General features: G+C 41.1%; 1 protein-coding gene across 1 annotated transcript; it reads right to left on the bottom strand.

The window, feature by feature from the left end:
* Positions 1–668: 668 nt before the first annotated feature.
* Positions 669–20,400, bottom strand: HSPA9 (heat shock protein family A (Hsp70) member 9). Its single transcript, XM_082725523.1, has 17 exons — positions 19,927–20,400; positions 18,520–18,578; positions 18,201–18,288; positions 16,662–16,843; positions 15,100–15,224; positions 14,468–14,541; positions 14,279–14,385; positions 13,675–13,837; positions 13,092–13,184; positions 8,099–8,308; positions 5,765–5,992; positions 4,778–4,882; positions 4,115–4,232; positions 3,430–3,524; positions 3,011–3,103; positions 2,351–2,491; positions 669–2,027 (listed from the first exon to the last, which is right to left on the bottom strand). The coding sequence occupies exons 1-17, from the start codon at positions 20,005–20,007 to the stop codon at positions 1,950–1,952; spliced, it is 2,040 nt and encodes a 679-aa protein (XP_082581649.1). The 5' UTR covers positions 20,008–20,400; the 3' UTR covers positions 669–1,949.
* Positions 20,401–20,403: the final 3 nt, after the last annotated feature.

Below are 20,403 nucleotides of genomic sequence, written 5' to 3'. Positions count from 1 at the left end.
GGGCACCCTGAAATGCCACTTGTGATTTCCGGTTACTGACTATTACGGGAAATGACCAGAGTGGCAAGGGTGTGATTTTAAGTGGGGGAAAACTACTTGGAAGAACCCAACAAGTAAATTATACTCATTGGTAGGAGTGAAGAAGGTAGTTCTGGATGTACATTGACAGTGGCTAAAATTTATTGACTTTTTTTGTTTAGGCAAGTCTAAGAAGCATATTTATTCTAACTGGAAAGACTACTTAGGAAGGGAAACCATCAGTTCCTTTTGGGCCCTGTCAGGGCAGTTGTCACCACAAAAGGGAGACTATACCTCAAGAAAGAAGACTTGCCTTTCAAAGTTGTTTGTACCATTTAGAATTTTTACTGTTAGGTACCTGAAATGCTGCTCTGTTTGCTACACATGGAGTAGCTTGAGATTGTATCTCTGAGTGCCTTTCCAAGCAGCTCTTTTACCTGATGCCAAAGATGGACCTTTAATAAAAAACTACTAGTTCTTACCTGGGGTGCTTTAGAAGTCCTTGAGGGGCTTATTATCACAAAGATTGGGAGACTCTAGAGACACTGACCAGAGATACTAAATAAGTAACTTCCAACATGCCATTAGATAATCTTTCACAAAGAATTGCACATCCCACAAGGTTCCCAAGTGTTCACATAACTGAAAACTTGAGCCTAAAATTTATTTTTCATATGAATCTCCAGAAATGTTTACATGGGTGTTAAGGAACACTTAATTTTTCAGGAATGTAATACTTGTGTAAACAATCTCCTTCACATTAGAGCACTATATTGACTTAATTATACATCAATTTCATTTTTAGATCTCATAGAATGAAAGGAGGCATTACATCTGATGGGGTCTAAGGCCATGTTCTTGACTGACAGATTCCTTTGGGCATGGTATATGACAGTAATTCGCAAAGGGGGGGGATACTGTTGGAAAACTTTTGGTAAATAATTCTTCACACTTAACTAATATAGGAAAGATAGTCACCCTTCTGCTTCTGAAGGTGTCAGCATTTAACCAGAACTGTATCAGAGAGTATGGGACAAGGCAACTCATTCAGGATTAAACAGGAGAAATGTAGAAAGAGTCAAATCCTGATGGATTGTCCTTGGTAATAGTATTTCATTATACTAGCCCTTCCAAATCCTGAATTTTGGCCAGTGTTAGAAACCTGAGTGACTTTTTAGGTCAGGGAATTGGGAAGTAGGATTCATGTCCTATTCCTGAAGCTAAATCTCCAGAGCATCACTCCTCAAAAACAAGAGATCAAGATGCTTTTTGTATTTATTTTAAAAAAAGAAACCCAGAATGATCAAAAACAAAAACAAAAACAAAAAAAATCAACAAGGACACAAGTGCCAGTCACAGAACAGAAGACAGCTAGAAAAATATGCCTTAGGGAAGTTAAGGAGCCCTATTTTAAAGCTGTATATTACAGCTATTTTTCCATTGATATAGTTACTCCTGCCCTACCTCCCAATGTGACACAGCTGGCTTGCCTTGCAAAGCCTCAGTTAAAGAACACCTTGTTAGGTATGTAACAGGCTGGTGTAGTAGTTCTCAGTTAACTAGAAGGATCCCATCCCCATATGATCTCATTCCAGGTCTATGGCTGACTACCTTCATTATTATGTTTCGAGGTAGTTTCACCTCTTGAAAATTGGGTACTAAAGCACAAAACATTGTTTCAATAATTATCCATAAATCATCCTCCCTCCCCACCCTTTACATGCTGCTGAAAAAATGAGAGAGTACTATGAACTTTGTATGGTTGAAATTCTCATTAATTATCATTAGCTAATTCTCACTAAATTTACATATTAAGGAAATTATATATAGAATACTGCAAAAACACAGTAAAAGACTGAAGTTTGCCCATTTCTGCTCAGGAAATCCCTTCACTCCCAAGCGTCGTATTTTGACTCCAAAGTTTATTGTTACTACTGTTTTTCCTCCTTTTGATCTTCCTTTTGTTCCCCAGTGCCAGAACTTCCAGAGCCTTCTCGCTCAGATGCCATCTGTTAAAATATTTGAGAGCAACTTATTCAGTATTAAGTCTGACAGTTTGTACTTTGATAAACTAAAAAAATGGAGGAGGCATACATATCTAGCCTATTCCACTCTCCCTCCCTCCTTGTACGTTATTGGTGGTTTCTGTGCAGCCCTCCCTCTGACTGCTATCACCCTCCCTCCCAATGCAGAGTCAAGAATGCAGTAAGAGTATTTCCAACTCCAATACTCCCAGTTCCAATAAAATGGCCATGTACACTGCCATCAGTAACAACAGTAATCAACAGTTCTATTAAGATCAAGTTAGGGATGTGCCCTTCAGCCCTTGTACCTTTTTGTATGCCATTTCGAAGAGCTTCAGTGATGCCTGCTGAAGGGAAGATGCTGCCTGCCTTATGTTTTCTCCTGTTTCGCTGTCTTTCCGAGCCAGAAGTTCCCTCATTTTGGAAATCTCTTCTTTTAGCTTATTGCACTTAAAAACAAAACCAAAAAACCAAACTCTTTTTCTGGGTTTCTTATCCCATTTTATGTAGCAGTAATAGAAACCTTAAGAAATTCCTATCACCGATAGAGGATTCATCTTTAAGTTTTTTTTTTTAACTCATCTTTAGAATTATATCTCCATTTCCTTATATAAAATGGTCCCAAATCAAAGTTTTTGTGAAAAATGGGAATTAAAAACCTTGAGAAACAAAAAATATCACTGAATTCTTATCAAGACTCACGGAGAAAAACTTAAAAGGGTGCTTGGGTGGCTCAGTTGGTTAAGCATCTGCCTTTGGCTGTTGGGAGTCCCATGGTCCTCGGAATGAGCCACACATTGGGCTCCTTGCTTAGCAGGGAGTCTGCTTCTCCTTTTCCCTCTGCTCTTACCCCCTGCTTGTGCTTGGTCTCTCTCAAATACACAGAATCTTAAAAAACCAAAAAATCCCACTTCACTGCCATTGGTGACAATGCCTAACTTCATTAACTATTTTAAAAGAGGACTCACTTCATCAGCAGGCAATTGGTCCTTGAATTCTTCCATTTTTGTTTCTGTGTCATGAATAATTCCTTCAGCCATATTAACAGCTTCAACTCGTTCCTAATAAAAATCAGAAATTTAGTATGAAGACTTCCCAATCAAGCAATTGGTTGAATGTCCCCACCAAGCTAGACAACATGCTTAAGTGATGCATATAGTTACAGAGTAAAAAAAAAAAAACAAAACCAAGTTATTGTGGTCTGAAAGAGTCTAGGATGTCTGTAAGTGATTATAGCTGGACTGGAGAACATAAGAATTCTGATACCGAAAGACTGAGCATAAGAAAGGGATTCTACACAAAAGTTATGAGCAAAGAGAGGAAAAATAGATTCATGTATCCATATTCCCCCTTTCAATTCCCAACTGCAAGAGTAGAAAGTAGTCACCTTCTTTCGCCGGTCTTCTTCCGCATACTTTTCTGCATTTTTAACCATATTTTCAATATCATCTTTGCTTAACCCACCGGAAGACTGGATCACGACTACAGTGAGAAAGAAAGGCATCTTATTATTATTTAGGTAAAAATATCTGCTTATTCTATTAAGAAAAAGAATACACCTGTACAGAGTAACCAATTTTGATATGTAATAAAAAGAATACTCTTGTCCTTATAAAAAGGAGGGGCCTGGGTGGTTCAGTGGGTTAAGCCTCTGCCTTTGGCTCAGGTCATGATCCCAGGGTCCTGGGATTGAGCCCCACCATCGGGCTCTCTGCTCAGCAGGGAGCCTGATTCTCCCTCTCTGCCTGCCTCTTTGCTGACAGATCTGTGTCTGTCAAATAAAATCTTAAAAAAAAAAGAAACCAAGGGTCTTGAAATAACATAGATTAACCGACTTGCCTGCCTACCAACACTTCACTGATCCAGAAGCCCAGTGCCTGCCTATTTGAGGTAATAAACACCATACCTGTTTAATGTAATCTGCCAACCAAGGAGAAAAGGAACAAAGAGGATTCATCCTCCACTAAAGGTGGGGGTAAAGCTATGTACAACATAGAAGATCTGTTTCTCAAACAAAGGAACTTCAAGGTCCCTTGCCTCACTCTTACAGTTGGATAAATAAAAACACTTACTCTGCTGCTCACGTCCTGTACCCTTATCTTTTGCTGAAACATGTACAATCCCATTGGCATCAATGTCAAATGTAACTTCAATCTGAGGGACTCCACGAGGGGCTGGGGGAATTCCAATCTAAAATAAATAAATATACGGAGTTAAGTTCCTCTCATGAGAGGTCCAGTGTTCTATTTCCAAATCTATATAGTCTTACTTGTTCCTAGGAAGAACAAATAAAATGTATAAAAAAACACAAATTCATAATAAGGGTGGTAATTTCATTGCTACCTGAAATAGCTTCATGACAGCAAGTAGCTATCATGGCTTTATGTATCTGAGGACCAGTGAATGAGAGGAAAAATCTCCATCACTGTTCATTTCACCAAGAACCAATAACAATGCTGAACAGGAGCCAATATCAAAAGGTCTTAAATAGTAATTGGAGATTTTTCCTAACTTTGTTATATTTTCCTGGCTCTTGTGTTCATCAATTTCTTAATGAAGTTCCTAAGACATCAGATAACAAGCAACACTTTCAGGTAAAAATCAAAGTCAAGGTAACACAGACTAGGTCCCCATGCGTTTTAACAGTTTTTTGTGGTATCATTAAGGATTAAAATGTAATCTAACTGTATGGAAAGAGAATGACGAGTACAGTATCCAGGATTCCTGATACCTACCAAAGTAAACTGTCCAAGAAGTTTGTTGTCTCCAGCCATCTCTCTCTCACCCTGACACACTTTAATCTCCACTTGAGTCTGACCATCAGCAGCTGTAGAAAACACCTAGGAACAAAGAAACTCCCTGGGTTGGCAATCTGAATGGGTTGCTTCCCTTATATAAAGTGCAAACCAAAGAAAGAAACTCACATCTCAACACTTCAGAATCCCAATCCACACCACATTCAGAATAAAGACTTATTTATGTCTTTGCAGGGAACTGGAGTAGGAGTAGCACAAAGAGTGTACAACAGCTATTGTTTCAGCTAAGCAAATACACTACACAAAGATACATTAGTAAACGGCCTCAAAAGGAGCTAATAAAGTGAGATGCTGAAACATGCTCATCTGAAGAAACAGGTCACAGACATTTTATTTATGCTCAGTCACGCAAAGTCACCATAGTTCTCTTCAGTGATGTGTTGGCAATACATCACTGAACAAAGAGCCATATCCATTTAGTATTAACAGCTTTTCAGAAAAACATCAAAACTGGGAAAGGCGGGAAATAATTCTTAATCTAAGGTTGAGCAAGCCACTGTCCAAGTAGCCTTGCTTGCTATCTAAGGAACCCCATCATACACCCACAAAACAAGTATGTTCTCTTAATCTTGGCCATGTCCTCCTCTTTACTGCCTTTCAGAACAGACGAGTACAGGGAATTTAGTCCCAAATGATGAGGCTCCTTTTTGCAAAGTTACTTAAATCCCCTAAAGAAGAAGATTGATACCCTCCCTCTAATCACTGTTGGCTGACATGTAAAGAAAATTTTTTCAGGAACAACAGAAGAGAACAGAACACAAGATTCTTAGCACTCACATTCAACTAGTATGGACTTCCAAGACAAAAAGTGAAGTTTTCTAATAAAAGCTCACATATGGAGGATGCAGTCACGTCCCTCACAGACCCTCGTATCTCTGGGACAATGGAGGAGTAAGTGATTCTTACCTGGCTTTTCTTGGTTGGGATAGTGGTGTTTCTGTTGATAAGTTTGGTAAAAACACCTCCCAGAGTCTCAATACCCAGAGACAGGGGAGTGACATCGAGGAGCAGCACATCTGTGACATCACCAGCTAACACACCTCCCTGAATGGCAGCTCCAATGGCCACAGCCTCATCAGGGTTTACAGCTTTGCTTGGGGCTCGGCCAAAGAGATCCTGTACAGTCTGCTGAACCTAAGCCATCAAAAATAAATAAATAAATAAATAAATAAATAAATAATAAAAGAGTCTGTCACTAACTACTAAATGCAACTACCCAAGAAGGGAAGAGTGTATCCCAAAATCACAGCAAATCTTAGGACAGTCTGCTTCAAAGAGTATTTATTCAAGTTACTATTTCATATGAGTTTTTCTCAATGACTTCAATGTATCAAGTGGGAAATACTCAAATACTTTACTTGACTATCATTCCTAAGCCCTTATAAGATATGGGAAGAATCGGTGTGCCTGGGTGGCTCAGTGGGTTAAAGCCTCTGCCTTTGGCTCAGGTCATGATCCCAAGGTCCTGGGATCAAGGCCTGCGTCGGGCTCTCTGTTCAGCGGGGAGCCTGCTTCCTCCTCTCTCTCTGCCTACTTGTGATCTCTGTCTGTCAAATAATTAAAAAAAAAATCTTGGAAAGAAAGATATGAGAAAAATCTACGTTTTGTTACTGGGTTTCCCATACAACACTTTAAATTAGAAACAGAGGGTAAAGCGGTGCCTCGATGGCACAGTTGGTTTAGCATCGAACTCTTGATTTCCTCAGACTCTTGGTTTTGGTTCAGGTCATGACCTTAGGGTTCTGGGATCAGCTGCATTGGGCTCTGCACTTGGCGCAGAGTCTGCTTGTCCCTCTCCCTCTGTTCCTCCCACAGCTCATGTGCTCACTCTCTCAAAAAATAAAATCTTCAAAAGAAAAAAAAGCAACAGAGGGTGCATGGGGTGAATGGGTGGCTCAACTCGTTAAGTGTCCAACTCTTTTTTTTTTTTTTAATAGTCTTATCCAGGGAACCATTGCACTATGGAAATAGCTAATTTTTTTTTTTAAGATTTTATTTATTTATTTGACAGAGAGAAATCACAAGTAGATGGAGAGGCTGGCAGAGAGAGAGAGAGGGAAGCAGGCTCTCCGCTGAGCAGGGAGCCCGATGTGGGACTCGATCCCAGGACTCTGAGATCATGACCTGAGCCGAAGGCAGCGGCTTAACCCACTGAGCCACCCAGGCGCCCAAAGTGTCCAACTCTTGATCTCAGAACAGGTCTTGATCTCAGGTTCATGAGTTCCAGTCCAGTGTTGAGCTCCATGCGAAGCATGGATTTACTTAAAAAACAAACCACCACCAGAAACAGAGGGTGTAAGACATCAGGATTTAGTTAGTCTAATTCCTCTTCTACAGATCAACTTACAAGCAGTAGTGGTTAATTCAGTAATTCAACACTGGTGCTAATGTGAAGCATGTTCTTCCTGCTTCTTTTATTAATGGTAGGAAAAAGTGCTACTTAAATAGCATCTGGGATAATTTGTTAGCCTAAAGATCTCTTCCTGATTCAAAGCTTCTTTTTCTCCAAATTTATTCTGTGCATATTCTCCAAAGCCCAGGAACAACAAAGGAAAATTTCTATCAAGGCCCATGAAAATTCTAATCAAGCTACAGCCAAGAATTGCATCTTCAACAGGTTCTGTGCTCAGTCATTCGTTTTCCACACACCTGTCTTATCAGAATGATGTGTTGATAAAATGCATCACTGCACAAATCCTTGTTGAAAAGATGCAGCCAGAAGCCCAAACACCATGGTGGGAAGACATTCCTGTCCAAAACTGCCCCTAGAGCTAGACAATACCAAGGTTTTAAGCTATCTCTGATGTCAAACTTTGTTTCATTTCTAAAAATACTCCCCAAAATGAAGTTCAGGATCCTCCATGCTACCACCCCAAAGACATCCGATCCTTCCCAATCCTTTTCCTGATACCTTTAATTTAAAAAGAGGCTGGGGCACCTGGGTATTAAGTGTCTGCCTTTGGTTCAGGTCATGATCCCAGGCTCCTGGGACTGAACCCCACATAGGGCTCCGGGCTCAGCAGGAAGCCTTCTTCTCCCTCTCCCTGCTTGTGTTCCCTCTCTCTCTGTCCAAAAGAGTCTAAAAAAGAACTCTAGTGAGAGAAGAAACTCATTGCCCTTTCAGGTCACTGTGGCAGGAAAGCCATATATTCATGTCCTTACACAAACCATTTGTCCAGAGAAGACATTATGTGCTTGCCCTGTCTGCTTTTCCATGCCAAAGATTCCATGGATCCATACCTTGGGCATCCTAGTCATGCCACCAACAAGAATCACTTCTCCGATGTCACTCTTGCTGACCTCTGCATCTTGCATGGCTTTCTGGCATGGGGCAATGGTTCTCCTGATTAGATCAGTGACAATCCCTTCGAACTGAGCACGAGTCAGCTTCATATTCAAATGCTTGGGTCCAGAAGCATCCATTGTAAGATACGGCAAATTAATGTCGGTCTGCAAAGAAAGCAAGGAGAGCAATAGTTGTGATGTTTCTTTATATATTTCAATTAAAATAAGACCATACTCCCACTTAGAAGACTTCCAAAGTTATAGGGACAGAGAGACCCACTTTAAATGAATGGCCACCAAAGACAATGAGTCCTTAAGATTCAAGCTCTTCTCTTCCCAGAGGCAAAAAATTTAGAATCTATAATGAACAAAGAAGAATGTAGGGATGCTGGGGCACCTGGGTGGCTCAGTGGGTTAAGCCGCTGCCTTTGGCTCAGGTCATGATCTCGGGGTCCTGGGATCGAGTCCCGCATCGGGCTCTCTGCTCAGCAGGGAGCCTGCTTCCCTCTCTCTCTCTCTGCCTGCCTTTCCATCTACTTGTGATTTCTGTCAAATAAATAAATAAAATCTTAAAAAAAAAAAAAAAAGAGTGTAGGGATGCTTGGGTGGCTCAGTGAAGTGTCTGACTTCAGCTCAGGTCAGGATCCCAGAATTCTGGGATCTTGCTCAGCAGGGAGCATGCTTCTTCTCTGCCTGCTGCTCCTCCTGCTTATACTCTTGCGTGCTCTCTGTTGCAAATAAATAAAATCTTAAACAAAAAGAAACAAAAAACAGTGAAGAATGTAAGAGCAGGGAAAATCCCCACATAGAAAATGAAAAAATGTCCTCCCACTAAACATACGTTAGGAGTCACACTACTGTTTTCAGTCACCAAGTTTTCTAAAACTCAATGTGTGTATACACAATAAAGTCAAAGGCATGCTTTGAACCAAATAACTTGCCCCAAGCCAGGGATTTCGGAGTTTCAGAAGATGGTAAGAAAGCTACAACAAAAATGCTAAAGGTAACTCTGAAGACTGACTTGACTGCCATCACCTTCATGGTAAGTAGCAAACACTGCTATAACCATAGCAGGTAATAGCCATTATTTAATAAACCCCAAATCCTAGGAAGGCCTAGATTCAGAATATTTAGACTAACAAAACTCACTAATCATGCTGAAACACATGTCCTATGGTAGAACCTCAGGAACAAAATTACTTTCCGCCCCCTTCCAATTTCACATCAAAGCAACGCCAACAGGAAAAAGACTAAGAAGGAACAAATCCTTAACCATCTCTCATCAGGTAAACTACCCTAGGCATTTAAATGCTCAATAGCCAGACTTAAAACATACATCCCTTCTATAAAAGAGTGATCCTGAGTACTGCTAAAGAACACCATGGACAATTTCTTCTTTCTTTGCAAAATTTTAATAAAACCAAATCAGAAAATAAAAATTAATGATATAAACATATCCAACAGTACTTTCTGTATTTGTGCTGTATAATTCAGCAGCCACTAGCCACACATGGCTCATCACTTGAAATACAGGCAGTACAACTGACAAATGGAATTCTAAAATTTAATTTAAAAAATCCTCACATGGACATTTTTTTAAAAGATTTTATTTATTTGACAGAGATCACAAGTAGGCAGAGAAAGAGAGGAGGAAGCAGGCTCCCTACTGAGCAGAGAGCCCAATGCGGGGCTCGAGCCCAGGACCCTGAGATCATGACCTGAGTCAAAGGCAGAGGCCTTAACCCACTAAGCCACCCAGGCGCCCCTCACATGGACATTATTAATGTAGTTCTCTCTATGCTATATGTTGACAGTTTGAACTCCAGGACTCTCAACCCTCTAAAACCAGTCTGTGACCAAGTTTTGTCCCTTGTCTCTCAAAAATTCAACAGTTTCTCACACTCTAGTCCAGGTCCACATTAGCTTCCCAAGGTTCTCCCACTCAAGCTGCCTCTGCCACAGGAACTCTCCTAACCCAGAACAATTCTTTACTCCACTTCTGCCACTGCACTTGTCATAAGCCACATCTGACATTACTGCCCCTAAATTTTCACAGGGGTGACTGGCTGGGTCAGGGGGCAGTGTGTGCGACTCTTGATCTCATGAGTTTAAGCCCCATGTTGGGTGTAGAGATCTCTCAAAAAAAGTTTTCACTGGTTTATACTCACTCTTGTCAGGACAGACCCAAATCCCAAACCTATAAAGCCTCTATTCTCATATTCCACTTTCTTAGCATGCCTGCTCTCAAACTACTAGCCCTTTCTCAGGTCTTTACCCCAGAGCCTTGTTATTTACTTGACCTTTTATCCTTCTCTTATGAACATCTTTCAGAAACTCCCCTTGTTAGGTCAAACACCTTTATCAGGTTTCTCTTAAAATTATAAATGTAACTTTGCTTTTTTACTACATTAACTTTTTTATTTAAAGGTTTTGAGAGAGAGAGAGAATAAGTGCACATGTACACACAAGCAGGGGGAGAGAGAGAAGCAGACTCCCCACTAAGCAGGGAGCCCAATTCGGGGCTTGATCCCAGAAGCCTGGTATCATGACCTGAGCTGAAGGCAGATGCTTAACTGACTGAGCCACCCATGTGCCCCAATAACTTAATTCAGACTACTACTTAAGACATGTCCTAACCATGTATCAATTTAGAAATCCTCATAACTCTAAGGGAGAAAGCACTATTGTTCTCATGTTAGAGATAAAAGAACAGAAATGTTAAATAATTTATTAAGGTTACACAGCTATTAAGTATTGAAAAAGGACTCGAATCCCATCATTCTGTCTACAGGGCCACTCTTTTTTTTTTTTTTTTAAGATTTAAAAAAAAAACTTATTTGACAGAGATATCACAATTAGGCAGAGAGGCAAGCAGAGAGAGAGAGAGAGAAAAGCAGGCTCCCCACCAAGCAGAGCACTCAATGCGGGGCCCCTACAGGGCCACTCTTAATCACATTACTTCTGGCTTGACTAGTTATTAATACAATGTCCTAATTTTATCTTTGGGGTGCCTGGGTGGCTCAGTTGGTTGTGCATCTGACTCTTGATTTTGGCTCGTGATCTCAGTCCTGGAATGGAGCCCTGCACGGGCTCAGCGGGAAATCTGCTTGGGTGGAATCTGCTCTACCCCTACCCTGCAACGTGCTCTCTAAATAAATCAATCTTAAAAAAACAAAACAAAACAAAACACCTCTATACCACACTGTAAACCTCATGAAGGTGACGCTTCTAGAAATTCATTCTACTAATCTCTAGTTAAACATGCACAAACATTAATATGCAAGAATGCTCAACACAGGGGCGCCTGGGTGGCTCAGTGGGTTAAAGCCTCTGCCTTCAGCTCGGGTCATGGTTCCAGGGTTCTGGGATCGAGGCCCGCATCGGGCTCTCTGTTCGGCAGGGAGCCTGCTTCCTCCTCTCTCTATGCCTGCCTCTCTGCCTACTTGTGATCTCTGTCTGTCAAATAAATAAATAAAATATTAAAAAAAAAAAAAAAAAAAGATTGCTCAACACACTCTGCTTTACCAGCAAAATGTTAGAAAAAACAATCCAAATGCTTATCAGTAAGAATCACACTAAAAACCAACCTGTACCTCCAAAGCAGTGTAGTGTATTCCAACTCTAATCCTAACCATCACATTGCAAAGTTCTGCCACTCTGTATGACAGCAGGGACAAAGCACACCGTAATTATGGATGACTCTGTACTTTGTCACTCTTCATAGCTACTTTAAAAATCCACATCTGGGGCGCCTGGGTGGCTCAGTGGGTTAAGCCGCTGCCTTCGGCTCAGGTCATGATCTCAGAGTCCTGGGATCGAGTCCCGCATCGGGCTCTCTGCTCAGCGGAGAGCCTGCTTCCCTCTCTCTCTGCCTGCCTCTCCATCTACTTGTGATTTCTCTCTGTCAAATAAATAAATAAAATCTTTAAAAAAAATAAAAATAAATAAATAAATAAAAATAAAAATCCACATCTGGTGGGCGCCTCGGTGGCTCAGTGGGTTGAAGCCTCTGCCTTTGGCTCAGGTCATGATCTCAGGGTCCTGGGATCGAGTCCCACATCGGGCTCTCTGCTCAGCGGGGAGCCTGCTTCTTCCTCTCTATCTCTGTCGTCTGCCTCTCTGCCTACTTGTGATCTCTCTCTGTCAAATAAATAAATAAAAATCTTAAAAAAAAAAAAAAAAAAATCCACATCGGGGGGGGGGTGCCGAAACAGAAAACTGGGTTTTCCCCCACTGGATAACCCAATGTATATGATCAAATTAACAACTAAAGTAGTCACAGGTTAAGGTTTTCCTGCTGCCACCAGAGATCCCAGAAACAGATCTCCTGCCTTCCATTTTGTTGCCTCTCTGACCCAGATCTAACATGCTTTATATAGTTGTTCTTAGTGGTTATGGCAAACTAAAGCTTCACCTCTTGAGAAGGACTGGACACCACATGCTGACCCCTTCTATAGGCGCTGAGCAACTCTGATGCTAAAAGAAAAGTACACAAGTATCTATACCCCAGCCTTCAGCCAGATTCATAGCTCACTTTCTGGATTGCTGATCCAAATAATTAAACCAGACAATTAAGAGACTCACCTGAAGGGCCATCTGAAATGAAGACAATAGCAGTTCTTAGAGAGTCCTATTATTTCTAGGCCAGTGATTCTAATTTTATATGCTACTAGTCTAGATCTTAAAATCAGTACCTTTAAGGCAAATAAAATGTATTCAATGTAATTCAGATCATCATTATGTTTTGGCTCTGATATAGAAAACCTCTTATTTGGGTGGTTAACAAATTCTGTCTCATCCTTAAAGTACTGCTCCTTTGTTCATGGAGGGCTTTTACACCAACCAGCAAAGTATAAAAAGATCACAGACATCATGCAAATTAAAACACAGAATTCAAATAAATTAAGGCTGAAAACATCAAAACTGTTGGGATTTTTCCACATCCCACCTGCACAGATGAGGAGAGTTCACACTTAGCCTTCTCAGCAGCTTCCCGAACCCTCTGAAGTGCCATGTTGTCTTTGGTTAAATCAACCCCCGTCTACAAAATGAGAACACAAAATACTAGCATTAGCGAGCTGATAAATACTATTTTATGATACAGTGATAATGTTAACAACATAAAACATATCCATCCTTTAATAAATAAGCATGAATCACTTACTGCCTTAAAAATCTGTAAGGAAAAGAAACCTTATTCTGTAAAGGCTATCTGTGCCTGGATCCAAATTGGTTCTTTCCAATCACTGGGTTCTGGCTCAAGACCGGAGTCCCCAGAATTTCTCTGTCAATATTATACACAGTACCATATCCTTCTGAATCTGTTTATTCCCAAGCTGAAGCTACAATAATCTGAGTATTTCATTCCACTCATGAAATGAAGTGCAAATGCAAATGAACTGAAATTCAATTGTTTCAGCGTTCTAGTCAATGTTCTATTAAGGTCAAAAAGTCATAAAGCAAACAGCCATGTGGATAAAGAAAATTCTCAACATTCCAATGTCTACATAGTAACTATACTGGGAACCAACCTCTCTTTTGAATTCCTTCACAATGTGTCGTAGCAAGGCCTGGTCAAAGTCCTCACCACCTAAGAACGTATCTCCATTGGTGGACTTCACCTCAAATACACCTTTCTGAATTTCCAGGATAGAAATATCAAAAGTTCCACCACCTAAATCATATACAGCAATGCTAGAAAGAAAAAAAAGAAGACCTTATGGAACATGTGCCACTAAAGTATTAATTTTAATAACTAACATAAACTTGATGATTTCCCCTCAAGCGTAATACTGAAACTAACATAACTGCCTGTATGACAGGTATTTTACTACATGGCCCTTATAGCTATTTATAAATACAGAGATGAATTACGTTTTTAAAGGCAAAATTGACAGGACTCCATCACCTGTTTTTTTCTTTCTTTTTTTTTTTTTTAAAGCAGTCTCAGCAACCAACTTGGGCTTGAATTCATAATGCTGAGATCAAGAGTGACATGGTCTACCCGACTGGGCCAGCCAGATGTCCCCAAACACTATTTTAAATAAATACTTGACAATATGAATACCCCCCCCCCAAAAGACTACAGCCCAGTACTTTCATGGTTCCATGAATGAGTTTACTACACAAACTTACATTTTGTCTTCTGATTTGTCTAGACCGTAGGCCAGAGCAGCAGCTGTGGGTTCATTAATTACTCGAAGCACATTTAGTCCAGATATCTGGCCAGCATCCTTAGTGGCCTAAAGGAAAAGAAAAAAGCATTTTCCACCGTGTGTCCTAAGTATAAAGTATTTCCTGAACAGGAAAACCAACTGAACTCACCTGTCTCTGAGAGTCATTGAAATAAGCTGGAACAGTGATCACAGCATTTTTTGCTGTATGCCCCAAGTAATTTTCTGGAAAAGAATTAAAGAATGAAAACAATCCTGAGACTCTGTCAGATGAAACAGTTAAGAGAATTACTCATGTAGGCTAACAACTTGTGTTATCCTCTTGGAGCCACAGACAACTCATAAGTTTCTTCGCATCTGACCTAACACCAAGAGAGAGCTCGCAGAAAACATTCCAATTAAAGATAGTGGTTGAAAACCCAGTATCTCACCTTTAACATTATAGTGAAGATTCCCCAGCTATAATGACCTATTCTTAGACTTAAAACAGCCACTAGTTTCTCCAAATGGGAAGTTTTAAGTTTTACTTAGCAGAGCTTAAAGATTAATGTGTAGTCTTCTTTCAATACAGAATACCACCCCTCTATCCTGAAAAAGCTAAACCACCATTAGGAAAACTCTGAAGATAAATTCATTATGTGGGAATGCGTGAGGAGGAACAGTGCCATTTCTAGGTTTTCTGTCTAACAACCACCACAGACTCATCCAAGGGACATCGAGGTATGTAAGTGAAAAACCATCCAGTTCTTCAAACTTTCCCAGATAGGAACTAAATATTCTCACCTGCAGTCTCTTTCATCTTCATCAACACGAACGCTCCAATTTGACTTGGAGAATAGAGTTTTCCATGAGCTTCAACCCAGGCATCTCCATTGGAGGCACGGACAATTTTAAAGGGCACATTTTTACTGAAAGACACAAAAATTGCATTTGAAAAAATGTGCCTGTACAACCTACCATGACAAGGCTACCATATCCCATGAATGCCCATCCTCCATCCCAAGAGATCCATGGCCAACAAACAAAAACTTGGCAGGAATCCATTTAATGAAAACCTTTAGAAAGTAACCATTAACACGTAAAAACATCCTGGTGAAACCTGAACATTATTTCCTGCTGAACAAAAGATCTGTGCTGCTGCTCTGGGAATGGTTAGAGAGTTATCAATGACCCAGCAAGTCCATTACTAGGTATCTACTTGAGAGAAATTAAAACTGATCCTTACAAAAGCCTGTACACAGATGTTTATGGCAGTATTCTTTCTTTCAAGTTTTTTAGTAATCTCTCCAACCAACATGGAGTTTGAACCCAATACCCACAGAGCAAGAGTCATATGTTGTTTTAACTGAGCTAACCTAGCATCCCTACGGTAGTACTCATAATAGCTCCAGATATCCATTAACTGACTAACGGATAAACAAAAGTAGTATACGCTTGCCCCTAAACATGGGTTCTAAATGCACTGGTCCACCTATATGCAGATATTTTTGGGTAAATATAATGCTACAAAAATAGTTCCTCCTCCTTAGGACTTTTTAACTTTCTTTTTACTCTAACATACTTTATAACATACAAAATGGGTGTTAATTGGACTATGTTAGTTATCTGTAAGGTTTCTGATTAACAACAGGCTATTAGTAGCTAACTTTCTGGGTAGTCAAAATTTATATATGGATGTTCAACTGCATGAAGGCTCAGCACTACAATCCCGTACTGTTTAAGGGTCAACAGTATATCCATACAAAGGAATAATATCTGGCCATAAAAAGGAATGAAATACTGATACATGCTATAACCATGGACAAACCTTGGAAATCCTAGGTGATTAGCACACGATGAAGCCTATGCCACTATGTACCTTGCCTCTCTCTACCTGGTGTACCAAAGATACACCAATTTATGTCATCCAGAAATGACTAGCTAAATCTTCCCATTGTGTCAGTACATAGCAAAGACCTATTATGTGAAGGCAAAAGAATTTTTTTTTTGAAGGAAATGCCCTTTTGGTAGGTGCAGGACATGCCTCCACAGACAACATATAAAAATATCAGGAGAATGGGGCGCCTGGGTGGCTCAGTGGGTTAAGCCTCTACCTTCGGCTCAGGTCATGATCCCAGGGGCCTGGGATCGAGTCCCGCATGGGGCACTCTGCTCAGCAGGGAGCCTGCTTCTCCTCATCTCTCTCTGTCTGTCTCTCTGCCTATTTGTGATCTCTCTCTCTGTCAAATAAATAAATAAAATCTTTAAAAAATATATATTATCAGGAGAAGATGCTCTAAGAAACTTGCTGCAAAAGTTTTTTTGTGTGGCCTCTGGGAGTTAATTATGCTTTTCCCATTACTCACATATCTTTCTGTACTTCAGGATCATCATATCGCCGGCCAATGAGACGCTTGGTGGCATAGAATGTGTTGTTTGGGTTGGTGACAGCCTGTCGCTTGGCCGGCATGCCAACAAGTCGCTCACCATCTGCTGTAAAGGCCACAACTGAAGGGGTGGTTCTGGCACCTTCAGCATTCTCTAACACCTAAAACTCCCAAAGACAGAGAGAGAATGAGGTTCCAGTCACTACCACCAGTCTCTTTTATCAATCATTTTAAGACAAAACACCTCCCTTATCGTGAAACAAATGTTCAAGAACAGTACTAATGGGCATGCTTTCTGCTCTGTGAATGCTGACATAGTGACCACTATGTCAGGTACATGTTTAAAGTATTTTTACTTTTTTAAAAAAATCTATTATACACACACACACACACACACACACACACCCACTCAGCTGAGTGCAGAACCAATGTGGGGCTCGATCGCACAACCCTAACACCATGACCTGAGCTGAAATCAAGAGCTGGACATTTAACCAAATGAGTCACCCAGGTGCCCCTAAAGTATCTTTAGTCCTTTACTTTGAAACAAGTGATAACTAAAAACAAAAAAATGAAAAAATAGAAATCAAATCTTTCACAGTAGGATCCTGGAACAAGGTACTTTCTGCCAGTATAGGGAATTAAATCTACTTCTAGGGGCAACTGGGTGGCTCAGTCAGTTAAGTGTCTGCCTCTGGCTCAGATCATGATCTTGGGGTTCTGAGTTTGAACCCCATGTCTGGCTCCCTCCTCAGTGGGAAGTCTGCTTCTACCTCTCCCTCTGCAGCTCCTCCTGCTTATGCTCTGTCAAATAAATAAAATCTTAAAAAATAAAAATAAAAAAATCTACTACTAAATTTTTTCATGCTGCCTCCAAGTCTCAGGCTTTTAAAAAAACCTGCCAAAATAACAATTCAAGAATCCCAAGTGCTCTGCATCTTGAGAGGAACCCAGTGGGAATAAAGGTTTTATGAACAAACCAATGAGGTCCCTCCCTGTATCACAGCAAGAGTTCCTAAGATGCAGCCTACACGTTACGTGGCGCTTCACTTGCTTCTAAACTCTTCCTGCACCTCTGTGGTTCAACATACTTATAGAAATGCATGACTCGGATAACAGAAATAATCCAAAGAGCAAGTCATCCAAACTGGTCCTAACGGTAACCTAAGTAGTTCTACCTCTAACGGCAGGACATAATTAAATCCTGGAATTGCACCTTGCAATTAAGAACCAAGGTTCACCTCAAATAATTCTGAGCCACCTGGGTGGCTCAGTTGGTTAAGCGTCTGCTTTGGGCTCAGGTCATGATCCCAAGATCCTGGGATCTAGTCCCACATTGGGCTCCTTGCTCAGCGGGGAGCTTGAATCTCCTTCTGCCGTTGACCCTGCTTGTGCTCTCTCCCCTCTGACTAATAAGTAAAATCTAAAAAGTCCCTCATCTAAGCCGAAGGACACAGAATTCCAGACTGGGTATTAACTACTACTACTATATGATCCAGAGCTTCCAAACATACTCACCTTTGCTTGTTTACCTTCCATAACCGCCACACAGGAGTTGGTAGTGCCCAAATCAATACCAACAACTGCTCCCTTGATTGCTTCTGATCTAAAAGACATTTAAAATAACGCTACGGTTAATGTTTTCGTAATAGTGGTCTCCAGAACGGTTGCAGGGATACACAAGAACTTGTGCGTAAATAGTTGTGCATTAAATAATCTGTAACTTCTAAGAAATGTGTCACTTTTTTCTTCATGGAAGAGTTAAGCACAAGTTTAGAGACCACCACTCTAGGATTTAATATTTATTACCTCTCAGAGGAAACGAAGTAATACTTACGCATAGTCCCGCCTTGAAACAATTCTAAAAGCTTCATGACTAAGGCCATTCCAGCCATCCTTTAAAAAAAATAATAAAAAAGAAAGAAAGTAAGAAAGATAAATATGCATCAACAAATATGAAAACTTGAGCCTGTTCCCATTATTCTTCTGAAGAACACAAAGTCTAAACCTTCATTCTGGTAACCATAACCTGAAAAGATCAAATCTTATATATAAAAGGTACTGTGGTACTTAAATAGAAGAAAATTTAATTGAGTATGAATTTTCCAAATAAGATGGAACCCCCCCACACATATAAAATCGTCTTCAATTATAATGGGGTTTCTCAACTTAGCACTACTGATTTTCAAACCTTGGCACTGCTGACTTATGAACCAAATTTTTGTTGCAAGCAGCTGTTCTGTGCATTGTAGGATGTTTAACAGCATCCTTGGCCTCTACTGCTAGAAGCCAGTCGGGCCCCAAAATTTTAAAAAATTATGTCCAGACATCACCGCAGGAGGCAAAATTGTTCCCGGTTGAGAATCACTGCCTTACAAAACGCTACCCAGACACTTCTCAATTTCATACTCAGCAACAGTGTACAGGTATCTAGACCCTACTAGGTGTGCTGGCAGCTGCAAATCTAAGTTGCTCAGAGACATTTCCTAACCTAGCACCTTAAGGGGACCAGGACTGGCAATCCTGGGGAGTCGTTTAGAAAAGAATTTCGGGAGTGGCCTCAAACCAGGATTAAACCTAATCACAGGATACTCGCAAGCCTTTTTTTAAACGCCATGCAGAGAGGAGACCAGGTCCTGTTCTCCGAAGGCATGTTCAGTCTTACACAGTAAGCAACTACTCCATGGCCATTTCCTGATTTTATTTTTCCTGAAATAACAAGAAAGGACAATCTTACGCCAAAAATTTTTGAGAGAACTACAGACCAATGTTCCTAAGAAAGAAAATCTGTGCGTGGCTTTGACTTTTCTAAGATACTTTCCTTTTCCCTTTTCATCCTAATAACGGGGTCTTCGAGCACACATTTTAGAGGAGGCGAAGAATCACCCTTCGACTTGTAGATTTAAACGAAACCCACAACAGCTGTTCCCTCCCAACTAAAACTGCGTCCCTCGCCCCCAAGGCCAAAACCGTGTCAACAGCCACTGAAAGGACCGTCAGAAACACTATCCGCTACTTCCTAGAATAAAACTATACTCTTTTAAGAGGTGTGACTCAGCAGAACCTGAAACATGGAAGCACAATCCTGAGTTAGACCTTGCAACGGCAGCACTGATTAATGAAGGCTGGTTATTTTCTTCCCACCACCCTGATCTGTGCCGGAGAATTCTGTGCCTGAAGGGCGAGGCCTGCAGCATGAGGTCAAGGCCGTGAGCCCCTCGGAGAAGGCCCAGCTATTCCCTACCTTGTGGCGCGCGGCTGTGGGGCCCCGGGAGGTTGCGGCGCCGACAAGACGAGCAGCCGCTGCTCGGCTGGCACTTATCATGGCGCTAGATGGTGGAAGTACGAAGCGGCAAACGCGTTCGGACGGCTAAGTGCTGCGCGGCGCCCCAGCGGTAGCGCTTCTGGAAACCTCCAACCACGTGGGGTCGGGGGGGCGGGGGTTAGTTGCTGCGGCCTAGAGGACCACTCTCCCACTGAGGCGCTACTCGTAATGCCTGACCAGAGAGTACATGACAGCCACTACCGGAGTTAGGACGTATGGCTATTAGGCATCGCAGCACGATGTCTGGAAAAATTGTGTCCTTTTGTTTCGGCTGCAACAGGTCTGGGCTCAGTGAGCGGCGAGGGAGCTAAGCGAGGTATAAAGGCATCACTTTGGATAGCCCCGGTCCTCAGCGGCAGGAAAGACAAGGTCACACGGATAAATTACGAACCGATT

This window comes from Mustela nivalis (assembly GCF_964662115.1).
Source record: "Mustela nivalis genome assembly, chromosome: 3".
Taxonomy (NCBI): domain Eukaryota; kingdom Metazoa; phylum Chordata; class Mammalia; order Carnivora; family Mustelidae; genus Mustela; species Mustela nivalis.
Note: the sequence above shows the minus strand (reverse complement) of the source record. Positions and strands in the feature narration are given on the sequence as shown.